Genomic DNA, 16,096 nt, shown 5'->3' with positions numbered 1-16,096 from the left:
ATAGATTTCAGGAGAGAAATCTGTGTAGATTAACATCCAGCACTCGTTTCACTTTGAAAGAATTTTCTTTTTTTAAGAATTACAGTTTTGTTTACTCAGACGTCCCCAGTTGCAAGTCCTGCTTTAATTACAAAGGAAACATGGCAACACCCCTGTTCCTTACCATTGTTGCTTATAATGCTTCTTATAAACCGGTGCACCTTATATAAGAAAATAGACCAGAGAAAATAGACGTTTATTAATAGGGTGCCTTATAATACGGTGCACCTTATTGTCTGTAAAATATAGTTAGATTAAATCCAAATGGTTGTTTGTTTTTTATACTATATCAGTTTTCCTTAAATAAGTGAAAAACTAATATATCACCTTGCTAACAGTATTGAAAAATATTGAATCATGAGCCCTGTATCGTGATTTGTATGCTATCGCCAGGTTGTTGGCAATACACAGCCCTAGTCAACAGTCAGATGTTCATTGCTATCTTGGCAGTAAATTGTCAACACAGGTGTATCCCTTATACACATACAAACCTGCTTGTTATTAACATATAGGATTTAGGAGATTTAGGGCCCTCTCTGGTGAGAATGGGCAATTGCACCAAGCGTTCGGAAGAATCATATTAAACTGGGCGGGTGTGATGTGGTCTCCTTTTTTTGAGAGTGGATGAATCCGATTCCAGGTTATATTGAGAGAGAGAGAGAGAGCTCAGTCAGAAACTTCACTCCTTTCTTTGTTTCCTTCTTTTTACTATGAGTGAATGAGCTTATGAGCTCTTGAGTTATCCCTTCTGAAGTCCCCATTGCTCCACCAGCCGCTCGCGTTCAGTAAAACTGAACCGGATTCTCTTTTAGAGGCTGTACGTGTGACGTAGGTACGTAAAGACGCGTGACGTGGCCAGAAGAAGAAGAACTCCTGCAAAAAGTGAACCGACATCCCAGTTTTTAGAATGAATATATTAGCTTAGCAGGGCTTAGCAGGGATGGTGGTTTCAGCACACTGATACCATTGAACCTAATACTTTATCCATATTCTTCTCCGATTCAGAAATGCTTCTGCTTTCAGTTTAGAAACAAAATAATACGGACTGACACTTTAACTGAAGATAAACCAATGTCTTTCTAAATCACTTTATGGTGTCCACCAGTTTCCATGCCGTTCATGTCGGTTATTCCATCTTGGTGCAACTATACTACTGTTTTGTTTTACAGTAATGAGTGTACTACATAGCATTACACGTGTTCTATGCTAAATCAAGCAAATGCATTATATAGAAGTTCCTCACGTGACACAGAAATGTTATTTTTTTAGCATTTCATAAAGCAGTAAGAGTCCCGTCTGCTCAGTTCAGCGTTTTTTGGTTCTGGTTTTGCAGAAAGCTCTTTCGCTTTGAAACTGGAGGGCAAGCTGTCGGGAAAGTCGAGCCTCAGAGACGGAAACAATTCCCAAAGCTCGAGTGGTAAGTCAGACCGCCTCCACTTGTGAAATGTTGAGAATTGTAAGAATTTGCCGAAATGTTGTAACTTCAGTTATGTTGAAATACTGGAAAAATAGCTTTTTTCTCTGCAGCACCAGCAGATACAGATACAGTCAATTTACACCGATCATGCATAACATTATGACCACCTTCTTGTTTCTACGAGCAGAGTGTGAAGGTTCAATTAGCAGGGTAAGAGCACAGTTCTGCTCTAAATATTGCAATGCACACAACATTACGGGAGACATACCAGAGTTCAAAAGAGGACAAATTGTTGGTGCACGTCTTGTTGGCGCATCTGTGACCAAGACAGCAAGTCTTTGTGATGCATCAAGAGCCACGGTATCCAGGGTAACGTCAGCATACCACCAAGAAGGACCAACCACATCCAACAGGATTAACTGTGGACGCTGTAAGAGGAAGCTGTCTGAAAGGGATGTTCGGGTGATAACCCGGATTGTATCCAAAAAACATAAAACCACGGCTGATCAAATCACGGCAGAATTCAATGTGCACCTCAACTCTCCTGTTTCCACCAGAACTGTCCGTCACCACAATCAATTATTGTGCTGTAAAACCAGGTGTTTCAGTTTCATTGTCCAACCCCTGTACAGTAGGACAATATAAGATAATAAGATAAATGACACCCTGTAATTCTGTAGTTCTGTACAATTACAGACTGTAGCCCTAAAGTATTTGTATCTGAACACATTTCTGTAAAGCTGCTTTGTGACAAAATCAGTTGTAAAAAAAGCGCTATACAAATACATTTAATTTGATTTATTTGATTTGTTTCTCTACATACTTTATTTAAATTATGTTTAAAAATGACGGTACCAATATATGATACTTTAAATTATTTATTTTTTTTATTATTATTATTATAAGTTTTTAAAGAAATATCAGCATTAGATTGGCAAAAAATAAATTATATTATATTAGTGGTGTCAGTCACAAGAAAAAACATTATAATCATACAGCACGCAGTAATAATACTAATAATAGTAGTAATAATATTTCAAGGTACGGGGATGTCTCGTCAGATAGGAGCTAACAGCGCTTCTAGGAACAACATGGCAGTTCATTCCTGTTATTTGTGCGAATAACACATTAGTTTTAGATAAATATGTTTTACCCACTAATTCAGAGCTAAGAAACAAATGGTTAAACGAATTTGTCTATGGAGGAACACCACCAGCGAAGTACAATTGAGATAGGTAGGTGTATGTTTAGAACAGTTCTAGTTTATACTAGTTCAAAGTAAAAATCCCCGGGGTGGATTTTAACTTTCCGGACCTGGACTACCCTCCTCTTTGTGAAAGTAACTATAGGTTTAAATAGGATCTCCGGTGGATTTTGCGTTTTACAGAGACTCTAAGACTAGGTCAGTGGCTGCACTGCACTATACACATGTTGTAAAGTAACATATGACATTGCAAAGACTTTTTTTATTAGTGTAAAAATGTATTTGTATATTTCTAACTGTTGTTCGTCTCGCTGCCTCCTGATGTCACAGTGCTGTTAGCCAATCAGAGACGATATGTTTGCATGTATGAATATTCATGAGCAAGAGCTGAAATCCTATTGTTTCTCCCCGCCCACTCCTCTCCTCCCCATTGGACTAAAGCAGCACTATACCGGATCACATATTACATATTATGCATTCTTTCTCTGGTGGTCAACCCCCCTCCCCCCCCACCCCCCCAAACGAACTTGCCATAGAGATTAAAGGTCCAGCGCTGTGTTTGGAATTAACCTGGCACAGTGCTCTGTATAGTGAGGGAACAGTTCACTTGAGGATTTGAGCTTAACTGACCTTGTAGCTCATTTCTGCCGGATACAATTTCTGCTCATTTTCTGTCTGTTTTTCATTGTTTATCTCAAAATAATGAGCAAAATTTACAGAATCTCGGCTTATTATCTGAATATAATGAGTGCATTACTCCTAAACAGTATATCGTTAAATTATGTAGCTCTAGAATGTCTATATTATGTCGTAATTTTGAGGAAAGTGGTCATTATTTTAAGAGAATAAGAAAATAAATTGGCTTTCTACAGATCTTGTTTTCCGATGACTCTTCCATAAACGTAATACACTGTATGGACAAAAGAAATGGGACACCTGCTCAGCCATGGTTTCTTCTAAAATCAAGGGTATAACAAAAATAAATGAGTATACTGTATAGTATTTAGAGTATATAATAGAGGCATTGCTGTGACTAATGACTATTTTAGTAGTCGACTAATCTGACGATTATTATTATTATTATTATTATTTTTCGATTAGTCGATTAGTCACGATTATTGCTTTTTGCCATGCCCTCTAATTGTGCTTCTTACTAATGATGCTCCCAATTCAATGCATATTTTACTGCATTCTAACTGTTTTAGGGCCCTAGATCAATTGTGTAGTACATTTTAATATTTCGATATAAAGTATATTTTAGGAAACATTCACACAGGCTAAAAGAGCACTTAAAAATGATGAGTTTCTTTGATTTTAACAAGTTGAAAACATCTAGAATATAATCAAGAGGAAGATGGATGAACACAAGCCATCAAACCACCAAACTGAACTGCTTGAATTTTTGCACCAGGAGTAAAGCAGCATAAAGTTATCCAAAAGCAGTGTGTAAGACTGGTGGAGGAGAACATGATGCCAAGATGCATGAAAACTGTGATTAAACGACCAGGGTTATTCCACCAAATATTGATTTCTGAACTCTTAAAACTTTATGAATATGAACTTGTTTTCTTTGCATTATTTGAGGTCTGAAAGCTCTGCATCTTTTTTTGTTATTTCAGACATTTCTCCTTTTCTGCACATAAATCCTCTAAATGACGATATTTTTATTTGGAATTTGGGAGAAATGTTGTCTGTGGTTTATAGAATAAAACAACAATGTTCATTTTACTCAAACATAAACCTATAAATAGCAAAATCAGAGAAACTCATTCAGAAACCCAAGTGGTCTCTACTAAAACAGATTTTTAAGAGTGGACTGAATACAGTATTTCCCTGACACTTATCTAGCTACTTTAACTAACATCCACAAACATCTAGACATGTAGTTCTCAAACTGTATTTTTTGTTCTAGCAAAATATAAATTGATGTTTTTTGAGTTACGAGTTCTAAGTTTATAGTGAACAGTATATTATGAATCTTTTGACATTTCAGTCCATGTTGCGTTCTTAAAAGCAGCACAATGAAAAATTATTTATTTGATTAGAATGTGTTTATGTGGTAGGCACACTGGTAGGATTGTGTTGATGTAATATGTTTTATTCATGTGGAAATGAGACCTTTTGAATCCACTACATTCAGTGTATTGTTATGTTGAGCCAGGCCTGAATGGGTATGTGTAATAATGTTTTCCGTTGTGTTTTCTGGTTCTTTGTAAGCCGATCTGCCATAACAGTATGACTATATGTTATTTTTTACACTCATTGTCCATTGTATTCGTTCCTCTCATCATATCGGACACATTGGGTGTTGGGTCATTATTATTCTCAGCACTGCAGTGATTAGCACTGATTAGCATGGCGGTGGTGGTGTATGATGTGTTAGTGTGTGTTGTGCTGGTACGATGTTTTTTTCGCACTATAAGGTGCACTTAAAGTTCTTTAATTTTGGCAAAAATCCTCAAGTGCGCCTTATTTATGAATTTTACCAGTCAGGTAATAAGGAGCAGTAAAGCCACTCCACTGAAGTACAGAGTTATACAGGAGTTTCATTGCAGTTGGTCCGGCAGCATTAGCAGTAGCCGCTAACCGGTCTAAGCGCTACCTCTTGCGCCGTTCAGAGGTGAGCATTACTGGCTGGTAGCCTGCTGCTAACCCCGGCTAGCACTGCTGGAGCAGCATTAGCATTAGCCGCTAACCGCACTAAGCGCTAGCTCTTTCGCCATCCAGTGGTGAGTATTACTGGACTGTAGCTTGTGCATTTTTATCGTGTTAAAACAAGCTACATGGGATGAACCATTAGATCAGGGGTGTCCAAACTTTTTTTGTTGGGGGCCAGAAGGAGAAATATATTTGAAGTCACGGGCCACAGACTCTATAATAAAACAAATAATGAAATATATCTCTCTCCGTTTTTAGACTCTTTGGCCCGTTTTTCTGCGCTACATTTGCACACTCTCTCCACTTTTAGACTCTTTGGCCCGTTTTTCTGTGCTAAAACTGCGCACCCTCTCCACTTTTAGAGTCTTTGGACTGTTTTTCTTCACTCTCGCCGCGTTAGATGATGTCACTCTGGCTTACCGGAACACTATGTGTTCCTCAATGTAGCGCTTTTGCCACTAACCTAGCCACTAACCATGGCTAGTGCTAGCAGTTAGCTGCTAATGCTAAATGCTAATGCTGCTGCACCCAGCCTTAGTGGAAATCTGGAAATCTAAGTAAATATTAGAACTTGTCACATTGCCCACACTGCCAAAAGAACCAATTGGTCTTATTTAATATTCTAATTTATATTCTGAGATACTGATTTTTGGGATTTTCATTGGCTGAAAGCCATAAGCATCATGAACAATAAAAGAAATAAACACTTAAAATAGATCACACTCTGTGTGTAGTTAGTTAATTAATTAAAAAGTTACGGAAATAAAGTAATTTTTCAATTATTTTCCACTTTTTTAAGATGCACCTGTATAATGTTATAGCTGATTGTTGTTTTGAATCGACTGAATTACTTTCAGTTTTTATGGGCTGGGTTCCTCGACAGCTTTTGTTTATTAAGTCGTTGGAATTGCCTGTTTTTTTTTTCTTCGTTTGTTTGCCTTCCCGGTAAATGTGCTTTTCCTTACTTAGCTAAGGTCAGATCGCATTTTAGGAGCAATCCAGATAATCCAGATAATTCCGAAATCCAGATAATTAGGGATTGGCAAGGGGTGCCTCACAAATGCTTGTCCTTATGTGGCTTTCAGATACTACAAGCCCCATGATGCCCACCTCCTTCCCCACATCACAGAGTAAGTATGAACCTTACGTCCATTCATTTCCTTTCTGTCCTCGCTTTACCTTTTAGTTTCTCTCATTGTTTTTTTTCCCTTTGTTAGCATGCTAAAAAATGTATATTCTCATCATAAATATTATTATCAGTAATTCATTGCATGGCTCAATCCATCTTTACCATAGTTTCCATCTTTGCCATCTTCCCATAGTTAGCTCAAGCAGTCGTCTTGACTTTACAGTGTGACCTACAGTAGATACTGCAGAGCTGGGCATTGTGTTAAGGCTCATTTATGCTTGATGTTAAATATGGAATTGAATATGGATAAAGACATAGCATTCTGTCCATACTCCTGGTTTATTTTGTCCGTATTTGTGCACATTCTTTTAAACTCTTACATATCACAAATTCTGACTATAAGGCACAGTTAAAACCCTTTTAATTTTCCCAAAAATTGAAAAAATGCACCTTAAAATCTGGTGATTCTTATGTATAAATTCTACCAGTCAGGTATTAAAGGAGCAGTAAAGCTACTTCGTTGAAGTACAGAGTTATAAGGGGGAGTTTTCAGTAAAGTTTCTCCAGCACTAAGGCTAGGTGCAGCAGCATTAGCATTAGCTGCTAACCACAGCACTAGCTCTATCGCCGTTCAGAGTCGAGTATATTGAACTGTAGTCTGCGTGTTTACCATGTTAAAACAAGCTAAGAACACTCAGGGTTTCTCAGTTCAGTGCTATCGGGTGGCATTTACATCCTGCTAGCGCTGTGGTTAGCGGCTAACGCTAATGCTGCTGCACCCAGCCTTAGTGCTGGAGAAACTTCACTGAACACTCACTCTTAGACAAAATGTTGGAAATCTAAGCTTACTGTAAATAAACTGAAGCGCTTTACTAGATCTAACTAAATCAATCAATCAACTTTTATTTTTACTCTGTAATACATTAAGGGTAACCCTCATTTTTAATGCAGTCGAGCTTTTACAACAAAAATTAATTTTAATAATAAAAAAAGTGTTTAATCGGTTTAAACTAAAATAGGGAACGTCATTAAAAAACAATCAAAATTAAATGGTAAAAATGTTAGAAAACAAGCAAACAATATAAGATATAATTAAGAAATAAATTAATAAATCAGAATAAAAGAATAAGAATTAAAGCAGACAGGACAAAATCAAATAAAGCGATTAAATAAAGAGATAAATAATTTGAGTAAAAAATATGTATATAAAAAAAAGACTAATAAAAGAATGAAATAAAAGGAAAAGTTTCAAAAAGGAAAACAATAAATGAAATGATAAAGGGCAAGACTGAAAATTTGATTAATAAAAAGACAAAATAATTAAAGGGAAAAAGGAAACATCAAAACTAAACTAAAATATTTAATTTATTCTAAATTATTTAGTAAATTATCACTTTAGCCAAGTATCTAATTACTTATTAAGTGTATATGTATGAATGTTTCAAAGAAGCTTCTAAGAGTAGCTAGCTAGCTTAGCGTTAAGCACATTTTGAAGCTAAATTGCGACGCTCATTCATGTCAGTTTATCACAGTAGCTAGAAGCTAACTGGTTAGGTTGGCTAACTAGCTTACCTAACCGCTAACCAGGCTAACTCACTATCTACAGCGTAACAGTAAGACAAAACATAGATACTAATGCTAAGCACATTAGATTTAATATACTCATGGGTTTATCTAACACATATTACAAAGACTCCTCTCAAAATTCCATGTGTTTTTCTTTATAGTTTGGATTAATTCAGTATTTATTTTCCTTTTTATATATATATATAAAATGGAAAAACACGTATTTAAGGTGTGTCCCAACTTTTGAATGGTACAGCATATTAGCTCTCTATTAATTCTATTAAAAATCACTTTTTTAATATATGAACAAAACTGCCCACTGTATCTAAAATACCCTTTAAATGAACTTTGAACTTTGATATTGAATCAGAATGGATTGGACTCTGAGCTGACCTCTACTGGAAGTTCTACTGAACATCAGTTCTAATGTAATTTGACCCCTGTCTGAAGCCTGAATGAGCCTTTAGTGTGTGTTAGCATGCTGTAGCATTAGCATTACTGTGTTCTAAGCGAGCGACCATGGGCCTTGTCTTCTAGAAGCCTACACGTGTGGATCCTGTGGCATTCAGTTCCAGTTCTACAACAACCTCATGGAGCACATGCAGTCCCACGCCGGTGAGTCACCCACGCCCGGACCTGCCGTCACTAAGCACCTTACCGGGCTGAGCCGGGATCAGGATTACCGCTTTCTTTATGGACTTTTGTAATTATTGGGTCGAAAGCAAGACCGATCATGAATAATTCCTTGTTTAGACGCATGCCTACAGAAATGCGTAGCGCTCGCCATGTCATTAATGTTCATTCCACTCAGCCACATTCGTCCTACAGAGTTACGTAATTCGCTCACAGGAGGCACGGATACACTTGCATGGCACAACATGACCACTGTGAAGTCTCGTCGGCCATCGCTGCATGCTTTTATACATATTTATAGAGGATTGCATCATTTCATCGGGTTTAGAAATGTAGTATCTGAACTTACAGTGGGGTTCCAGATGTTTGAGACTGTTAAAGAAAATGCTGCACTTAGTTATGAAGTTCTTGCCATAATATGGATGAGAAAATTGCTTCAAAAAGGCTATTCACTGTATCAATCAGTCAATTAATCAATCAATCAATCAGTCAATCCATCAATCCACATTGAGGGTAACCATAATTTTATTTATTTATTTATTTATTTATTTATTTTAATAGTTTTTTTTTTATTATTGTGCTTTCATTTTTTTAGTTCATTTATTTCTTTTTTATTTTTATTGTATTATGTAAAAGTTAGTTTTAGCTTAATTTTAACTAATTTTTGATGTATTAATCTTATTTTATTTTTATCTTAATTTCTTATCAGTTAAACCAAGTTTTATTAAAATAATAATAATATTTTTTTTTCTGTTTTTATATATTATTTACTGTCATTTTAAAATAATTTAGCTTTTTTTTTTTTTTTTGTCATGTTAATCCCTGTTTTTGAAATTGCTCGGCTACATTGAAAATGAGGGTTGCCCTCAATGTACTTCCGAGTAAACATAAAGGCTGATTGATTGATTGATTGATTGATTGATTGATTGATTGATTGATTGATTTGTTTATTTTCAATGCAGCCGAGCATTTACAACTTAAAGTGACTGAAACATAAATGTAAAAAACAAGTGTTTAATCAGGTTCAACTAAAATAAGGAACTTCACAAACAAAGCAGTCAGAATTAAATGGTAAAAGTGTTAGTAAAAAAGTAAACAATATAAGAATTAATTAAGAAAAAATAAAATAACTCAGAATAAAATGATAAGAATTAAAGCAGACAGGCTAAAATGTAATAAAATGAAGAGATAAATAATTAGAATAATAAAATATCTAAAATAAATGTAGTATCTTAACATACAGTGGGGTTCCAGATGTTTGAGACTATTAGCGAAAATGATGCACTTAGTTATGAAGTTCTTGCCATAATATGGATGAGAAAATTGCTTCAATATGGCTATATTACTGTATCAATCAATCAGTCAATCAATCAATCTGTCAATCAACGTTGAGGGCACTGATCATTTTATTATTATTTATTTATTTTATTATTTTTTTTTAATATTGCTTTAATATTTTTTGGTTCATTTATTTATTTGTATTTTTATTGTATTATGTAAAAGTTAGTTTTAGCCTAAATTTAACTAATTTTTGTTGTATTAATCTTATCTTATTTTGATCTTAATTTCTTTTCAATTAAACCAAGTTTTCTTATTATTATTACTATTATTATTTTATTCTAATTCTTTTTTAAAATAATTAATTTAGCTTTTTTTTGTCATGTTAATCCCTGTTTTTGTAAATGCTCGGCTACATTGAAAATTAGGGTTGCCCTCAATGTACTTCCGAGTCAAAATAAAGGTTGATTGATTGATTTTTAATGCATATATAGATATATACAGCTGTGGGGAAAAAAAGAGACCACTTAAAAATGATTTTACCAAATTGAAAACCTCAAGCCATCAAACCAAATTGAACTGCTTGAATTTTTGCAACAGGAGTGGTATAAAGTTATCCAAAAGCAGTGTGTAAGACTGGTGGAGGAGAACATGATGCCAAGATGCATAAAAACTGTGATTACAAACCAAAAGGGTTATTCCAACAAATATTCATTTCTGAACTCTTAAAACTTTATGAATATGAACTTGTTTTATTTCAATCTTTTTTGGTATTTCATCCGTTTCTCATTTCCTACAAAATAAATGTTGTCTGTAGTTTATAGAATAAAACAACAATGATCATTTTACTCAAACATAAACCTATAAATTGCAAAATCAGAGAAACTCGTTAAAAAAAATGAAGTGCTCTCTTATTTTTTTTCCAGAGCTGTTTCTACGCCGGTGGGCTTGGTGGTCTGGAAATGGGGTTTGTTCAGGTGATTTTTTGGCCGGTGTATTGCTATCTTAGCCGTCAGTGTGAAACACAGGTGCTCCACTGACTGAAAACAACCTAGACAGAAGTCAAATTGCATTCAGTGCATTCAACTACAAGAACACGACTTAGTTTTAATGGAAGAGATTCAGATCAGAATACGTCTGACCTTTCTGAATAAAAGGTCAGAGCATGCTTAATGTCACACTTGCTTAAATTTGAATATTCGCCTTAAAAATAGTGCAGAATCCTGAATAAATCTCCTAACCTGTTTTGCTTGGATAGTTTCAAAATTGCATTCAAAAAGAGCATGTACAAAAAAAAAAAAATTTAAAAACCAAGTGTTTAATCAGGTTCAACTAAAATAAGGAACTTCATAAACAAAGCAATCAAAATTAAATGGTAAAAGTGTTAAAAAAAACAATCAAACAATATAAGATTGAATTAAGAAGAAATAAAATAACTTAGACTAAATGAATAAGGATTAAAGCAGACAGGCTAAAATGTAAAGCAATTAAATAAAGAGATAAATAATTAGAATAAAAAATATAAAATAAAAAAATCAATAAAAGGATAAAATAAATTAAATAAAAAGGTAAAAGGCCAAAAGTAAAACAAGGAAAACTATAAATTAAAGAAAGAAATTTATAAAACAAATATAATAGATAATATTCTCCAGTAGAGGATGTCCCATCCCATACTACAAAACCGGGTTACCTACGAAATTTTAAGTTCGTGTAATATACACTGCCTGGCCAAAAAAACGAGTCTCCACCTGGATTTTTACAAATTTCTGTTTTTTATTAATAAATTTGAGGGGAAAACCCCAGATTGTCAGTCTTATCTCAGACTTTTGGACCCCACTGTGTGTTCTGACTGTAAATTCTGATGATAAAGGAGATGAAAACGTGAGAATGCTCAGTTTATTATCTGTTTTTCTTTCAGCGGATAATGAGAATCACACTAAAGAGGACGCTCTTCCTCCTCCTGCTAAACCCTGCCAACCCCCCATAGCGTCGCAGGAGCAGACCTGGAAGTCCCCTCCGCCTGCACAGAGGAACCACATGCCTTCCTACCGTGAGTGCAGATTTCTGCTCAGTCACCGTGTCTGTGCTTTTCTCCCTGCTGTGAGAGTGAACAGCCTTCCCATATGCCCCATTCTGTACATCACTGTACTACTAAATACTTCTACAGATTATTTAATCTATTATAACTACAGTAAACAGGGCTATGAATAGGAGTTTGATCTCGTTAAAGGAGAACTCCGGTGCAGGGGCGTTGCTTGGGTATGTATATATACAGGGGTTGCACAATGAAACTGAAACACCTGTCTTCGTTTTAGTGTGGGATTTTAGGTTTCATGGCTAAATTGGAGCAGCCTGGTGTTCAATCTTCATTAATTGCACATTACACCTGTAAAAGCAGAGTGTGAAGGTTCAATTAGCAGGGTAAGAGCACAGTTCTGCTCTAAATATTGCAATGCACACAACATTATGGGCGACATACCAGAGTTCAAAAGAGGACAAATTTTTGATGCACGTCTTGCTGGAGCATCTGTGACCAAGACAGCAAGTCTTTGTGATGCATCAAGAGCCACGATATCCAGGGTAATGTCAGCATACCACCAAGAAGGACCAACCACATCCAACAGGATTAACTGTGGACGCTGTAAGAGGAAGCTGTCTGAAAGGGATGTTCAGGTGCTAACCCGGATTGTATCCAAAAAACATAAAACCACGGCTGATCAAATCACGGCAGAATTCAATGTGCACCTCAACTCTCCTGTTTCCACCAGAATTGTCCGTCACCACAACAAATTATTGTGCTCTAAAACCAGGTGTTTCAGTTTCATTGTCCAACCCCTGTACATATACTACAATAAGTATCCTGATATATAATGTTTAATTTTCGTTATATATAGCGAGGTGGGAGCTGATTGGCTGTTTCTGCTGAAAGGCAGAACCTTATCCTTAAACTGGCTCTGTGATTAGCGTTAAGAGATTTCTCATTCACACACAGTCAGTCTCCTTATTAATAATACAGCTAAGCTGAGCCAAACGATTCGGGGCTACTGGAAAATTATATGGAAAGCCCTGGCCAGGCGACGCCCCTGCTCCAGTGTAAAATTGACTTTTGTCATAGTAAAACATGATACAAAAGTACTTATATTTGATAAATAGTACACCTCCGTTCTCCCACAGCGTTCTGAGATCCAGAAATTTGAACAGTTTCTCCAAACACCCTTCAGACTGGATGACAAATAATGATAAATCTCTTTTTACACCGTTATCCAGCTCAAAGTAGCTCCACCACTCCTCGGTAGAATCCGGAGAGCCCTGACATTTAAAACCAGGCATCAGTGACTTAAAAAGTGCACAAAAAGCTTATTAAAAAATGTTTAAAACACTGTTTTTATTCTACAATACTTGGAGCTTCAGCTCCGTGTGCCGTCATCACTGTACTGATAATGACTGACATATATATACATAGACTCCGCATAGCCTGCCTCCTGGTACCAGCTACTAACCTATGCGGAGTCTATGTATGTATGTATATATATATATATATATATATGTGTGTGTGTGTGTGTCTATGTTATTATTAGTACAGTAATGGTGGCGCACAGAGCTAAAGCTTGGAACAGATTGGTTGGATTGCTTGTGAATTCCATTCCTCTTCCTTTCAAAGTAAAATAAAATTGCTGTTTGATGTTGTTTTTCTATTTTACTCAGATAAAAACACTCATACAGTGAGGAACAGCAGCAGGAGCTTCTCAGATAAAGTGCTGTTCTCATGTCTCTCCAGGCAGGACAGAGCGAGACGAGTGTTTGACTCCACAGAGCTGAGCTACAATTACTTCAGTATGTTAGCTTGTTCTGCTTATTGGCTAGCGTTAGCTAGCGAGCTGTATCTGCTTCTTTGGTGGTGCTGTTCTATATGGTGCTCTGCAGCGCCTCTAGCAGTATTTAAGAACTGCATAGCGTTTTTAATTTCTCCTCTGGTATAGCATTAGTTATTAGTAAAAAATGTTTAACTAAGCAAATAGCCAAGACCCTCCTATTGGATAATAACTGCATGGCTGTTTGTTTCAGCTGCCAACCAGTCATTTAATCATAAGTGATGCAGGGAGTAGCTTCTTCCTTTTGTTAAACAACATTTAATGTAGCAAAAAAAAAAGGTGTTAATCTGTAAGGAGATTGGTGGGTTCAAAACAGCGATCTAAGCAAACAATAAAAAGTGTGTGTGACCTTTTTTTTTTAAATATGCAGACTACAGTCCAATAATATTCACATCTAAACGGGGAAAGAGCTAGCGCTGCGGTTAGCGGCTAATGCTAATGCTGCTGCACCCAATCCTTAGTGCTGGAGAAACTTCACTGAAACTCCTGTATAACTCAGTACTTCAGTGGAGTGGCTGTACTGCTCCTTAATACCTGACTGGTAAAAAGTCGATTTTTAATATCTGATATTAAAGGATTTTAGGTATACCATATAGTGCGAAAAATACAATATATAACAATACAAGAATTGTATTTATTTATTTATTTAATTATCCATCGATTTTTTACATACAGTGCTAGTCCAAGTTTAAAAAAAAACTTTTTTCATTCAGTGTTTTTCTTTATTTTCTTAATTTAATTTATTTTCTACATTGTAAATTAATAGGCACACATATAGAATTACATAGTAAACAGTAAAAATAGCGTTCATCCTCCGCATTAATCCCCTGATCCAAAGCTAATGAACTGAGATTGAGGTGATTTAATTGGGATGAGCTGGAGCTTCACAGCGTGAAGGAAAAGCAGCATCTATTGTTCAGCACCTCCAGGAACTCCTTCCTAATTCAAGATGCTGAGAAAACTATTCCAGGTGACTCTCCCTCATGAAGACACAGATTAAAATCTCACCAAGAGTCTGCAGATCTGTCCTCAAAGATAAATGTAATACTTAGTATAGAAAAAAAACATTTTCTGGTTTGTTTAACACTTTTTATTTAATGAATAATTCTGAATGTGTTCCTGTAGAGCTTTAATATAGTCTTCCATATTAAATTTACAATATAAAAAATCATAAAAAGAAATAAAACTCACTTTAAATAAGAAGAGGTGTGTCCAAACGTTTGACTTTTGGTATGTATACTTATTAAATCACTGCAGTCAAACAAAGGATTTGTTGAACAAAAGCCATTTTTAGCTGATAAATGACACTTTTGTTTTTCCCAGCCTGCCTAGTGCTCCTCCTAGAGGTTAAACTCAGTCCTGCTGCTTCTGTAACTCTGCCTTAAATGATTATGATGAATGAAAATTGGTCACATTTTTATCACATTATCACATATCAGTCACATCACCGGACATTTAATTGTAATTCTACATACTACTAAAGTTATGCTATATTATTTTTTACTGTCTCATAGAGAAAGAACAATCACTCTCCAGTATAATTTATTTCACTTCAGTCTGCATTATTAATATTATGACATGTTGGATCAATGACTTCTGAAGGAATCTGGTGAAGATTCCTGTATTATGTAATATTGCAGTGTACTGTACTTTTCCCACAATATTGTGCAGCCCTACAGATTTATATATACAGCTTCTGAATCAGTTTCTCTGATTTTACTATTTATAGGTTTATGTTTGAGTAAAATGAACATTGTTGTTTTATTCTATAAACTACAGACAACATTTCTCCCAAATTCCAAATAAAAATATAGTTATTTAGAGCATTTTTTGCAGAAAATGGGAAATGGCTGAAATAACAAAAAAAGATGCAGAGCTTTCAGACCTCAAATAATGCAAAGAAAACAAGTTCAGAAATCAATATTTTGTGGAATAACCCTGGTTTTAATCACAGTTTTCATGTATCTTGGCATCATGTTCTCCTCCACCAGTCTTACACACTGCTTTTGGATTACTTTATGCCTTAACTCCTAAATTCAAGCAGTTCAGTTTGGTTTGATGGCTTGTGATAATCTATCTTCCTTTTGATTATATTCCAGAGGTTTTACATTTGGTAAAATCAAAGAAACTATATATATATATATTTTTTTTTTCTTTTTTTGTACACAGTGATTCAGTTATTTCAGTGATTCAGTTCAAAATGTGAAACTCATATATTATATAGATGTATTAAACACAGAGTGATCTATTTTAAGCGTTTATTTCTTTTACTGTTGATGATTACGGTGTCTCAAAAAAAA

The 16,096-nt window shown here is 35.3% G+C and overlaps 1 protein-coding gene across 7 annotated transcripts in view; it reads left to right on the top strand.

Moving 5' to 3' along the window:
* Positions 1–16,096, top strand: part of znf618 (zinc finger protein 618) — an 82,747-nt gene that overhangs the window by 58,369 nt on the left and 8,282 nt on the right. For 3 of the 7 annotated variants that reach the window (XM_049465863.1, XM_049465850.1, XM_049465846.1), the window contains 6 exons: positions 1,373–1,456; positions 6,404–6,448; positions 8,551–8,628; positions 10,851–10,901; positions 11,843–11,974; positions 13,630–13,758. In XM_049465863.1, coding sequence (XP_049321820.1) covers positions 1,373–1,456; positions 6,404–6,448; positions 8,551–8,628; positions 10,851–10,901; positions 11,843–11,974; positions 13,630–13,758 — 519 coding nt within the window. The remainder of the gene's footprint in view (positions 1–1,372; positions 1,457–6,403; positions 6,449–8,550; positions 8,629–10,850; positions 10,902–11,842; positions 11,975–13,629; positions 13,759–16,096) is intronic. The other 4 variants (XM_049465875.1, XM_049465871.1, XM_049465867.1 and 1 more) reach the window with 3 other exon arrangements.

This window comes from Astyanax mexicanus, chromosome 1 (assembly GCF_023375975.1).
Source record: "Astyanax mexicanus isolate ESR-SI-001 chromosome 1, AstMex3_surface, whole genome shotgun sequence".
NCBI lineage: Eukaryota > Metazoa > Chordata > Actinopteri > Characiformes > Acestrorhamphidae > Astyanax > Astyanax mexicanus.
Note: the sequence above shows the minus strand (reverse complement) of the source record. Positions and strands in the feature narration are given on the sequence as shown.